At 42.1% G+C, this 14,330-nt stretch overlaps 1 protein-coding gene across 3 annotated transcripts in view; it reads right to left on the reverse strand.

The window, feature by feature from the left end:
• TIAM2 (TIAM Rac1 associated GEF 2) overlaps positions 1–14,330 on the reverse strand; it is an 810,124-nt gene that overhangs the window by 211,566 nt on the left and 584,228 nt on the right. For all 3 annotated transcript variants that reach the window (XM_069769403.1, XM_069769402.1, XM_069769404.1), the window contains one exon: positions 11,519–11,779. In XM_069769403.1, coding sequence (XP_069625504.1) covers positions 11,519–11,779 — 261 coding nt within the window. The remainder of the gene's footprint in view (positions 1–11,518; positions 11,780–14,330) is intronic.

The raw sequence follows: 14,330 nt of genomic DNA on the forward strand, positions 1-14,330 counted from the left end.
GCAAGTAGCCCATGTGTTCCTGTTTCCATAATTGTTCTCTTGTGTCTACAAGACTGGGGAGTTCCACCACTCCTCTTGGGCTATCTGCACAAAAGCTGTTCTACCCTGTATGCACACATGGATTTTTCCTCTCTGAACCCTGTTCACACAGGTTATATACAGATGATCAGGTTTTTAAATACATCAGATAGGGATTGCATACATTAGTTAGGACTGCTCTGATAAGGGTATACCGTGAAGATTGGTAGAGCAGCTTAGTATACATTTTTTGCAAAAAACGTATCAACCAAATACCCTGTTTTTTACATCTTTTACTAGCACTTGCGGATTACTGCAACATTTTTTCAAACTGAGTGTTTTTGGTTTTACTATTCTCTTTTGTGTCTTCAGGTTTCTTGGTGGTGTGTGAACATGATCATACAGACTTGTTCACTGTGCAAGTAGCCCATGTGTTCCTGTTTCCATAATTGTTCTCTTGTGTCTACAAGACTGGGGAGTTCCACCACTCCTCTTGGGCTATCTGCACAAAAGCTGTTCTACCCTGTATGCACACATGGATTTTTCCTCTCTGAACCCTGTTCACACAGGTTATATACAGATGATCAGGTTTTTAAATACATCAGATAGGGATTGCATACATTAGTTAGGACTGCTCTGATAAGGGTATACCGTGAAGATTGGTAGAGCAGCTTAGTATACATTTTTTGCAAAAAACGTATCAACCAAATACCCTGTTTTTTACATCTTTTACTAGCACTTGCGGATTACTGCAACCTTTTTTCAAACTGAGTGTTTTTGGTTTTACTATTCTCTTTTGTGTCTACTGAAATGTATGTTCAGTAAATTCACTCAATACTTGGTCAGGGCTTCTTTTGCATCAATTACTGCATCAGTGCGGCGTGGCATGGAGGCGATCAGTCTGTGGCACTGCTGAGATGTTTTGGAAGCCCAGGTTGCTTTGATAGCAGCCTTCAGCTCAATTGCATTGTTGGGTCTGGTGTCTCTCATCTTCCTCTTGACAATACCCCATAGATTTTCTATGGGGCTAAGGTCAGACAAGTTTGCTGGTCAATCAAGCACAGTGATACTGTTGTTTTTAAACCAGGTATTGATACATTTGGCAGTGTGGACAGGTACCAAGTCCTACCGGAGAATTAAATTTCCATTTCCAAAAAGCTTGTTGGCAGAGCTAATTATGAATTGCTCTAAAATTTCCTGGTTGACGGCTGTGCTGACTTTGGTCTTGATAAAACATAGTGGGCCTACACCAGCAGATGACATGGCTCCCAAAACCATCATTGATTGTGGATACTTCACACTAGACATTGGAAATCAAGGTCCCAGAATCTGGAGGAAAAGTGGAGAGACAGACAAACCAAGCTGCTTGAGGTCTAGTACGAATACCTGGTTTAAAAACAGCAGTATCACTGTGCTTGATTGACCAGCAAACTTGTCTGACCTTAACCCCATAGAAAATCTATGGGGTATTGTCAAGAGGAAGATGAGAGACACCAGACCCAACAATGCAATCGAGCTGAAGGCTGTTATCAAAGCAACCTGGCCTTCCATAACACCTCAGCAGTGTCACAGGCTGATCGACTCAATGCCACGCTGCACTGATGCAGTAATTGATGCAAAAGGAGCCCCGACTAAGTATTGAGTGCATTTACTAAACATACAGTACAAACCAAAAGTTTGAACACACCTTCTCATTTAAAGATGATTCTGTATTTTCATGACCATGAAAATTGTACATTCGCACTGAAGGCTTCAAAACTATGAATTAACACATGTGGAATTATATATTTAACAAAAAAGGGTGAAACAACTGAAATTATGTCTTACATTCTAGGTTCTTCAAAGTAGCCACCTTTTGCTTTGATGACTGCTTTGCACACTCTTGGCATTCTCTTGATGAGCTTCAAGAGGTAGTCACAAAAAATGGTCTTCCAACAATCTTGAAGGAGTTGCCAGAGATGCTTAGCACTTGTTGGCCCTTTTGCCTTCACTCTGTGGTCCAGCTCACCCCAAACGTCTCGACTGGGTTCAGGTCTGGTGACTGTGGAGGCCAGGTCATCTGGTGTAGCATCCCATCACTCTTCTTCTTGGTCAAATAGCCCTTACACGGCCTGGAGGTATGTTTGGGGTCATTGTCCTGTTGAAAAATAAATGATGGTCCAACTAAACGCAAACCGGATGGAATAGCATCCCGCTGCAAGATGCTGTGGTAGCCATGCTGGTTCAGTATGCCTTCAATTTTGAATCAATCCCCAACAGTGGGACCAGCAAAGCACCTCCACACCATCACACCTCCTCATCCATGCTTCACAGTGGGAACCAGGCATGTAGAGTCCATCTGTTCACCAAGAGACGGTGGTTAGAACCAAAGATCTCAAATTTGGACTCATCACACCAAAGCACAGATTTCGCTGGTCTAATGTCCATTCCATGCATTCTTTAACCCAAACAAGTCTCTTCTACTTGGTGCCTGTCCTTAGCAGTGGTTTCCTAGCAGCTATTTTACCATGAAGGCCTGCTGCACAAAGTCTCCTCTCTTAACAGTTGTTGTTGTAGAGATTTGTCTGCTGCTAGAACTCTGTGTGGCATTGACCTGGTCTCTAATCTGAGCTGCCGTTAACCTGTGATTTCTGAGGCTGGTGACTCGGATAAACTTATCCTCAGAAGCAGAGGTGACTCTTGGTCTTCCTTTCCTGAGGCGGTCCTCATGTGAGCCACTTTCTTTGTAGCGCTTCATGGTTTTTGCAACTGCACTTGGGGACACTTTCAAAGTTTTTCCAATTTTTTGTACTGACTGACCTTCAATTCTTAAAGTAATGATGGCAACTCGTTTTTCTTAGCTGCTTTTTTCTTGCCATAATACAAATTCTAACAGTCTATTCAGTAGGACTATCAGCTGTGTATCCAGCAGACTCTCAACACAACTGATGGTCCGATCCCCATTTATAAGGCAAGAAATCCCACTTATTAAACCTGACAGGGCACACCTGTGAAGTGAAAACCATTACTGGTGACTACCTCGTGAAGCTCATCTAGAGAATGCCAAGAGAGTGCAAAGCCGTCATCAAAGCAAAAGGTGGCTACTTTGAAGAACCTAGAATATAAGACATATTTTCAGTTGTTTCACACTTTTTTGTTAAGTATATAATTCCACATGTGTTAATTCATAGCTTTGATGCCTTCAGTGTGAATTTACAATTTTCATAGTCATGAAAATACAGAAAAATCTTTAAATGAGAAGCTGTGTCCAAACCTTTGGTCTGTACTGTACATTTCAGTAGGCCAACATTTCGGATGTTAAAATCATTTTTTCAAGCTGGTGTTATAAAGTATTCTAATTTACTGAGATAATGAGTTTTGGGTTTTCATTGGGTGTAAGCCATAATCATCAACATTAACAAAAATAAACACTTGGAATAGATGACTCTATTTGTATTGACTATCGAATATATGAGTTTCAATTTTTGTATTGTAGAACTGAAATAAATTAGCTTTCTGATGATATTCTAATTTTGTGAGAAGCACCTGGAGTATGTATAACTTATACATATCCTCCAATCCTGGCTCAAAAACCGTTGAATCCTCACAGCGCACAGTGAATGCCCTGGGGGGATTTATAAGTTAGCATTCACACAGAATGACTGAACTTATCGATTTGGACCAGACAACCCCTTCAAGCCAGGTGCAGATAAGCAAATTAAAATTCACCTGATTTTCATGTATTTTACGTACATCTGACATTTATATGACATCCATATTGTACACTAACATTTTAATGATGTACATGATCAAATAATTTCTCATGTTAATAATAGCAATGAAAAATAAAAATAATTTAGATTTTTCGCACCCATAGACTTAAATGGGCCAGTCACATCTGATATATGGAAAAGAAAAGAGCACTTACTCCATGTGAAAAATCTATCATCCAAACAACCCAATTGTAAAAAAAATTTTTTTTCCATTAGTACCAATATACCGTATTTTGCTGAACTTTACATGTCTATTGTATTACAACAATCCGTGTCCTGTCTGATTTTCACTTGGAGAGAACAAGTCTGTATAATATGCTCCCCTGAAAGAGCCCTAAGGCCCCTATCACATGTCCGTGTCTCTGATACATGTGGTGACAGTTTTCACACGTACCGGAGACACGTACACACTTAGACGCATTCAAATGAATGGGTCTGTGCACATGTCAGTGTGTTTCCACGGACTGTGTGTCCGTGGGCAAAACACGTTGACATGTCCATTTTTTGCTGTCAGCACGGATGGCAAATCCTCCCGAACACGTGCAAACAGAGAACACACTTTGATGTCCTCTGTGTGAACACGGACGGCTGCAGGGGAAGAAGCGCTACAGTAAGCGCTGTTCCCTGGCGGCTGGTGCTGAAGGCGGCTGTCATCATTCTCCCCTGCTCTGCCAGCAAGCAGTCAAGAAAGTTGAGCGTTATATTAAAATCCAAATGACAGCAGGTCATTTTTAGGACTGTCATCACCGGCTTTTCCCACTGTCCAGAGGTCACCTCAGTTCACGCCGGCTGAGAGGATGTCACCGCTGGTGAATGATGCTGCCCGCTCTGCAGCTCATTCACGGATGGTTTTTAGCCGGGACGGTCGCATCTTGGCACCGTCATGGTTGAAAACTATTTAGCCCCCAGACTTGGATTACAGCATGGGACACAATGACGGACAGGTATGGTATATTATTGGTTTATTATTTCACTTTTATTACAGGAGATCGAGGACGTCGGGAAATTAGATATGGCAGTAAGTATTGTTTAATTTAGAACATTAAAGGTGTCTGTCTAATTTTTTCAAATAAAGGACTTTATTCTGGCCGTGTTTTTATTTAACATTACAACTATAGGATTAGTAATGGATGGGTGCCTTATAGACGCCTCTCTATTACTAATAGAGATGAGCGGTGTTCGAGTCCAGGGCCGGCGTCAGCACCCGGCATACCCGGGCAAGTGTCGGGGCCCTCGCGAGACAAGGGGGCCCATTCAGGGCCGGCGTTAGGTGCAGGCTGCCTGCATGTGGCCCCTGAGGCAGGAATCTGCGGTCTGAGGTGCATGCTAGAAGAGAGGAAGCAGCACGGAGCTCTGGGACTTTTGCACTGCAGCTGCTGGAGAGCCACCCACAATCCCTCGCCATGGATACGCAGAGCAGAGTGACTTCCGACCGTCCAGTGCTCGAAGAATGAGCCGAGCGTCGCCAAGCAGGAAGTATGCAGCACCTGCCACCTGGAACAAAGGATTGCGGGGGGATGCAGAGCCTGGCTGGGAGGACAAGGTATGGGCTCTTATGTACTGGTTGGGCTGTGTTATATACTACGTGGGCTGTTATATACTACGTGGGCTGCTATATACTACATGGGCTGCTATATACTACATGGACTGCTATATACGATACGATACGATACACTTCATTGATCCCGTGGGAAATTATGGTATCACAGCAGCACGACTTAAATCATAAAAATCATAAAGGAATTACATAGTTGACATGACAGTTTGTTGACAGAAGAACATTATACATTAGAATAGGACATACACAACGAGTGAACTGAAATGTAGAGAAATAAGTAGACATTCACCTTGGTGGTTTAACCCTAATGTTATTGTTGTACATTCCCATGGCAGTTGGCACAAACGATTTCCTATATTTTTCCTATACTACGTGGGATGCTATATACTACATGGGCTGCTACATACTACGTGGGCTGCTATATACTACGTGGGCTGCTATATGCTACGTGGGCTGCTATATACTACATGGGCTGCTATATACTATGTTGGCTGCTATATACAATGTGGGCTGGGCTGCTATATACTATGTGGGCTGCTATATACTACGTGGGCTGTGCTATATACTACGTGGGCTGCTATATGCTATGTGGGCTGCTATATGCTACATGGGCTGCTATATACTACATGGGCTGCTATATACTAAATTGGCTGCTATATACTACGTGGGCTGGGCTGCTATATATTACGTGGGCTGCTATATACTACGTGGGCTGCTATATGCTACGTGGGCTGCTATATACTACATGGGCTGCTATATACTACGTTGGCTGCTGTATACTACATGGGCTGCTATATACTACATGGGCTGGGCTGCTATATATTACGTGGGCTGCTATATACTACGTGGGCTGCTATATGCTACGTGGGCTGCTATATACTACATGGGCTGCTATATACTACGTTGGCTGCTGTATACTACATGGGCTGCTATATACTACGTGGGCTGTGCTATATACTGCGTGGGCTGTGCTATATACTACGTGGGCTGCTATATACTACATGGGCTGCTATATACTACATGGGCTGCTATATACTACGTGGGCTGGGCTGCTATATACTACATGGGCTGCTATATACTACGTGGGCTGTGTTATATACTACGTGGGCAGTGTTATATACTACGTGGGCTGTGTTATATACTACATGGGCTACTATATACTATGTGGGTAGTGCTGTATACTACTATGTGGGCAGTGCTGTATACTATTGTGTGGGCTGTGCTATATACTACTGTGTGGGCTGTGCTATATACTACTGTGTGAGCTGTGCTATATACTACTGTGTGGGCTGTGCTATATACTACTGTGTGGGCTGTGCTGTATACTACTGTGTGGGCAGTGCTGTATAGTACTATGTGGGCTGTGCTGTATACTACATGGCTGTTCTATAAACTACGTGGGCTGTGTTATATACTATGTGGCTGTACTATATACTATATGGGCTGTTATATGATACATGGGCTGTGCTATATACTACGTGGCTGTGTTATATGCTACGTGGGCTGTTATATACTACATGGCTGTGTTATATGCTACGTGGCTGTGCTATATACTACGTGGGCTGTGTTATATACTACATGGCTGTGTATATATGCGATCATGAATCATGGTATGTGTTAAAGAGGGGGCCCACTGAGACTCTTGCGCCCGGGGCCCTCAAAAACCTGGAGCCGGCCCTGTTCGAGTCGAACTGTTCGCCAATTTCAAATTCGAGCTGTTTTGGGTGGTGTTCGAGTCGTTCGACGAACTCGAACAATTTCCTTAAAATTCGGCTGTTCGAGTTTCTGTTCGAAAACTGTTCGTTCACCCAAAGCCTAACTTGATTTGCACATTAAAACTGTTTATCATTGTTAATAGACTGTTTCAGTGTATAGTGGGTGGGGGGATAGATCTGTGCTGAAATAATGCCAATCTCCATTTTTTTTCTGTTTCCCACATTTACAGTGGGGCGGTGCATTCTCTCAGCCTATCAGCAGTGCACACACACACAGCAATGTGCATGTGATGCACACAAGCAAGGCAAGGACTAGCTCAGCCAATCCTTTTGAGCTAGTAGCATTGTCTGGTAGTCATCTGAGTAGCCCGCCTGTGAAGCTAGCTACACCGCCTGTGTATCTAATTTTTTGCTGCATCTAACCCAGTAAATAGTTTTGGGCCTAGGAGCAGTGTCTGCACACCTGTGTATCTATATTTTTACTGCATCTAACCCAGTGAATAGTTTTGGGCCTAGGAGCAGTGTCTGCATGCCTGTGTATCTAAATTTTTACTGCATCTAACCCAGTAAATAGTTTTGGGCCTAGTAGCATTGTCTGCACGCCTGTGTATCTAAATTTTTACTGCATCTAACCCAGTAAATAGTTTTGGGCCTAGGAGCAGTGTCTGCACGCCTGTGTATCTCAAATTTTACTGCAACTAACCCAGTAAATAGTTTTGGGCCTAGGAGCAGTGTCTGCTCGCCTGTGTATCTAAATTTTTACTGCATCTAACCCAGTAAATAGTTTTGGGCCTAGGAGCAGTGTCTGCATGCCTGTGTATCTAAATTTTTACTGCATCTAACCCAGCAAATTGTTTTGGGCCTAGGAGCAGTGTCTGCAAGCCTGTGTATCTAAATTTTTACTGCATCTAACCCAGCAAATAGTTTTGGGCCTAGGAGCAGTGTCTGCACGCCTGTGTATCTCAATTTTTACTGCATCTAACCTAGTAAATAGTTTTGGGCCTAGGAGCAGTGTCTGCACATCAGCGGAGTAGCCTGCCTGTGAAACTAACCACACTGCCTGTGTATCTAAATTTTTACTGCATCTAACCCAGTAAATAGTTTTGGGCCTAGGAGCAGTGTCTGCACGCCTGTGTATCTCAATTTTTACTGCATCTAACCCAGTAAATAGTTTTGGGCCTAGGAGCAGTGTCTGCACGTCAGCGGAGTAGCCCATCTGTGAAGCTAACTACACCGCTTGTGCATCTAAATTTTTACTGCATCTAACCCAGTAAATAGTTTTTGGCCTAGTAGCAGTGTCTGCACGCCTGTGTATCTAAATTTTTACTGCATCTGACCCAGTAAATAGTTTTGGGCCTAGGAGCAGTGTCTGCACGCCTGTGTATCTCAAATTTTACTGCAACTAACCCAGTAAATAGTTTTGGGCCTAGGAGCAGTGTCTGCACGCCTGTGTATCTAAATGTTTACTGCATCTAACCCAGTAAATAGTTTTGGGCCTAGGAGCAGTGTCTGCAAGCCTGTGTATCTAAATTTTTACTGCATCTAACCCAGTAAATAGTTTTGGGCCTAGGAGCAGTGTCTGCACGTCAGCGGAGTAGCCCGTCTGTGAAGCTAACTACACCGCTTGTGCATCTAAATTTTTTCTGCATCTAACCCAGTAAATCCTTTTGGGCCTAGTACCACAGTTTGGCCACTCAGTTCTGCTCGGTTTTCATTCATCGGTTGTTGTGCCAACAACTACAGATACAGAGTTGCCAATTAATTAAGCACTAAAATGAGTGGCAAAAGGCCTGCTGATGGTGGAAAGGGGAATAGGCGTGTTGGAAAGAGAAAAAAAGGTTGTGTCCGTGGGGTAGGTGGTAAAGCAACAGTAACATCTGCAGAAGAAAGACCATCTTCCAGCCAAAGTAAGATGTCTACTTCTTTTCGTTAACAGTCTGATATGATCCCTTTCTTACGACCATCGCTATGAGCATCCCCAAAAATTCCAGATGAGGCACAAAAACAGCAGGTGCTTGAACGGATATCAAGTGCTCGTTCAAGTGGGCTCTCCTCCATGTCAACTTCAACATCACAACTACTTCAGTCCTCAGAGTTGTCACCCCAATCGCACTTGCTTCCTCACAGCTCCCAAGTCTCCAGCCGCCCGTCTGAGCATGGGGTAACACAGATGGTTGGGTCCGTAGAGCTGTTTACTCATACAGTACTATAGCCTGGGAATCAGAGGTCTGCTTCAGAGCTTCTGTGAATCCAGACAAGGAAATGATCTGCATTGATGCCCAGAATCTTTGTGAGTCAGATCGAGGCCCAGATGAAGAAGGTTCTGAGCATAATGTAGACCCTCGTTCCCAAATTGTAACTCCTGTTGGTGGAGACAATGAGGAAGATGATGATGAGACTGAGATACCTGATTGGAACGAAAACCTGACTTTTCGGTCAGGGCAGGAAGAGGTTGGCTCTGAGGACGACGGGTGTGAGAACACACAGGATGATGATGACGAGGTTGGAGACCCCACTTACTGTCAACTCACAGTCCACCAGTCCATGAGGTTAGCAGACGAGGTGGAGGGGGATAAGTGATGAGTCTGACAACGAGGTTACGTTGCGCCTTCCTGGACAGAGATGGAGTACTGGAAGCACGTCAACAACTGCATCCTCAACCCCAACTGTGCCTCTGAACAGAAGTTGTGGTAGCTCTTCAGGTCGCACGGGCTCTAAGCCTTGCATAGCCTGGGCATTTTTTGACATCGCAAAGGATGACCCAACTCATGTTGTCTGTAAGATTTGTCAACAAAATCTCAGTAGAGGCCAAAAAACGACTAGCTTGAGTACTTCATGCATGAACCGTCAAATGGATGTGAGGCATAAGTTGCAATGGGAAGCTCACTGTGCTACAATGCGGCCTAGTGGGCCGGGTCAACCACCGTCTGCCCCATCAAGTGCATCCACGTCCTCTTCATCCTCTGTGACTGTGGGGACAGCAGTCACACATGGTTTTGGACACAGACCTTCCACCTCTTTACTTGCAACAGCCAGTGTGATTGGCAGGTCTTCAGGACATTTGCAAGTGGAAACACCTGCTGGTGTTGGGCGCTCTCCGACATCGTCACCACATTTTTTTTTAATCAGATAAATTTTTATTAAGAAAAACAATTATAACATATATGACATCAAGCTACTGTTCACATGTAGTCATATATATTTCTTATAAACAAAACTCCTCCCTTTTCCCATCCATTCCCTCCTTTGAGACCCCTTCAGTACCTTCCTCATTCCTCTTCCGATAAACTTTCCCCAATCCATATCCCATTATACAGTATGAACATCATCTATAGCATTATGCATCCTCCTCACAATTCTAATGCCATTCCATCCATGGTTGCCATATCTTTTGGAATTCTTCAAGTTTATTTCTCTTAGTATATATACTTTTTCCAATAGAATTATATGATCCACTTGCGTAAGAAAGGCTCTAGTCGGAGGCTCCTCTCTGTTCCAGAACCGAGCTATTAATTTCCTTGCTATGAATAACAATCTAGCAATTTCCAGTTTGACCATAGATATCGTTGCTATTTCTTCCACGTAGCCTAATATACAGACCAAAGGGTCTCTGGGAATTACACACCTATATATAATTTCAATCCGATTCAATACGACTGTCCAGAAGGCAGACAATCTAGGGCAGTGCCACAGCATATGTAGCATATTTGCCCGTTCCTGTGAACAACGTGGACACTCGGAATCAGACCTCAAACCCATCTTAAACAGTCTATCAGGAGTTCCAGAGGGCCATTTTATTTGGAAAAAAAGAAAGTACAGTGGGATGAAAATAAAAGCAAAAACTGGTCGACATTATACTGGTGACAGGTCCTCTTTAAATGGCATGTGTATATTACTACATTAAATACTACAGAGGTAATATAAATCAGTCCACAGCTTCACAATGAGAAACAGCTCATCATTCGTGGATTTAGTCACTGGAAGTGTGCTGATCATTCATCGATGGTTTATCTGCATTTGTCTCCTGGAGTTCCCTCTTTCAGCTGAAGCCATCCCGATTGCTGCCAACATGGCAATGAGCGGCATTTACCAATTGTTTTGCCAATTACAATTTTTAAAGCAGCATGACCTACACAGATCAGTGAAAAATGATTGATGATCTTTTTATGCATTTATACTGGCCAACGATCATTACAATTACTCAGAATATAGGGTATACTCACCTTCTTTGTTTTAAAATCAGAAACTACTCAATCTGACAAATATGCAGTGATAAATCATAGTTAGTAAGGCCGAAAAAAGACATTTGTCCATCCAGTTCAGCCTATATTCCGTCATAATAAATCGACATCCAAAAGGGAACAAATGGCTAAATAAATTAAATGCATTGATTTCAAATTTTCAATTTACATATTTCTTATCTTTAACATTGAAAATGAAATTGGAATGTACAATATTACATCTATACATTTTACCTTTCATAGAATTTCTGCGGAATGTGTTCAGGAATTCCTCTAGGAGCTGAGACTGGTTCAATGGTGGCAGAGGTCTCATCTGATCTTTGAAAACATAATTTTCTGGCCATGATGAGGTTACTGATGGTTTGACATCAACGTGACAAGACCTCAATGACAACAAAACACTCGTTTCTGAGAATAAAAACTCCATTTTCCTTAGGTCAAGGTCTGAAACCGCTTCTCCATTGATAAAGAGGATTTCATTTTTTGTGCGAAGGCCTGAAAATAAACATGAAAGATATGTTGGTTAGGACACATGACCGAAGCATACTGTGTTAAACACCTAGACATCAATCATTATTTTCCTGTGTCCTACACTAAAATAAAATCTCCACAGCTATACACCTCATTTTGGGGAATTATAAATGATATATCTTTAGAGTGGTCAGATCTCTTTTTCTGATAAAGAGCTCCAAAACCCAAGCTAGATAAGAGATAAAAAATGACATATTCTGACATTTAAAATATATATATATATATATATATATATATATATATATATATATATATATATATATATATATATCAGTGACCAATATAACCACCCTTGTTTGAAAAAACAGTAATAAGCCACGCACTGTGCAGCGTGGCCCAGAAGTGGCTGTTGCAACAGCCTTTGGAGCATCAGAATGGAGTTCCATAAGCTTTGCATGGACTACGTAAGACCTTCTTGGAAAAGTTTTTGGTGATAAATTAGTGAAACAGGAAAAGTGTTAGGGTGTGTTTATCTCAAAAAGTATTTTTTTTAACTGGGTTATTGATGGAGTGTCTGATAGACATCTCCCCATTACTAGCACCAGGACTTGTCATTTGTGGTTTTGGACGCTACACAGCTGATATCACCCCAAAAACCACTGTTATCCTGATTGTCAAAGCACCAGGGAATCGAGAAGAACGAAGGTGAAGCAACAGAAATGAAGCATCTACTGTGATGCTCCACTCCTGGGGCAGCTGCAGGCTGGTATTTTTCGGCTTTGAAGGTCTCAATAGCCATGTTCCTTCCTAGACTGGTCATATCAGCTCTCAGCTGTCTGCTTTACCTTTGCTCGTTACAAAAAATGTAGAAGACCCCACATCATTGTTTTTTCAACTATTTATTCACTTTGTAGAGAGCTGTACAATAAGCTCCATATGTAAGGCATGAAATGGTGCAATTTTATAATATGTTGGAGGGTTCTGCAATTATATATCTGCCTGATATCTATATATCTAAAATATGAAATGGGAGGCAGAACTCAAATTTAGATGCAAAAATGTGGACTTTATTGAGCTCAGATGGCAACGTTTTGGTTCACAGAACCTTTCTCGAGGCTTGAGAATGGTTCTGTGAACGAAACGATGCCATCTGGGCTCAATAAAGTCCACATTTTTTACTCTAAATTGGAGTGCTGCCTTTATTATTACATTTTATATACTTACAACAAACTAGATGGCTGTTTGGAGCAAATTGTGGTGCTGTTACACCATCTTTTTATCATTGTCTATCTATATTTGATATCATTTATTGCTGTCTAAAAACAGTTGAAAAATGCTGGTGAAGAAACACATTCAAAAAGCATGAACATAAAGAAAGCGCCACTATATAATATGCACTCCACCACGTAAATATGTGAAAAAAGGACAAGCTTTATTGTCAACAATCATAAAAACAGTTAAAAAATAGTACAAAAACACTCCCCCATTACGCCTGTTCCCATATAAATGCATGGCAAAAAATGTCACAATTGACCCCACACGACACTTAAGAGAAACACCCATATACAAGTAGAGAAATTGCAATACATAGCCTCCATTTGCCTTGCCCCCCTCCCCCCCCCCCCCCTGCTGGCTGTCTAGGATATTTAACCCCCGAGGCTCTCACGTTGGCAGCTCCTACTTTGCATGCTGTGATTCCTGTTTTCCACAGCGGTCTTAACCCTCTTTTGTCTGATTTTCATCTCAGGCACTACTGCATTTTGCACTTGTGCACTTTACATTGGGGGCCTTATTATTATCACACATGCACTGGGCTGCGCCTTGGGGGACCTTTAAGTATTTGGTCACCTATTGGGAGTGACTGCATTTAAGAGACGGTCTTTACTATTATGTAGATTTGTCTATATGCTAGGCACTTTTACCCATTGTTAATTAGTGGAACCTAACATAGGCTATGTATTGCAATTTCTCTACTTGTACAGGTCCTTCTCAAAAAATTAGCATATAGTGTTAAATTTCATTATTTACCATAATGTAATGATTACAATTAAACTTTCATATATTATAGATTCATTATCCACCAACTGAAATTTGTCAGGTCTTTTATTGTTTTAATACTGATGATTTTGGCATACAACTCCTGATAACCCAAAAAACCTGTCTCGATAAATTAGCATATCAAGAAAAGGTTCTCTAAACGACCTATTACCATAATCTTCTGAATCAACTAATTATCTCTAAACACATGCAAAAGATACCTGAGGCTTTTATAAACTCCCTGCCTGGTTCATTACTCAAAACCCCCATCATGGGTAAGACTAGCGACCTGACAGATGTCAAGAAGGCCATCACTGACACCCTCAAGCAAGAGGGTAAGACCCAGAAAGAAATTTCTCAACAAATAGGCTGTTCCCAGAGTGCTGTATCAAGGCACCTCAATGGTAAGTCTGTTGGAAGGAAACAATGTGGCAGAAAACGCTGTACAACGAGAAGAGGAGACCGGACCCTGAGGAAGATTGTGGAGAAGGACCGATTCCAGACCTTGGGGAACCTGAGGAAGCAGTGGACTGAGTCT

This window comes from Ranitomeya imitator, chromosome 5, assembly GCF_032444005.1.
Source record: "Ranitomeya imitator isolate aRanImi1 chromosome 5, aRanImi1.pri, whole genome shotgun sequence".
Lineage (NCBI taxonomy): Eukaryota > Metazoa > Chordata > Amphibia > Anura > Dendrobatidae > Ranitomeya > Ranitomeya imitator.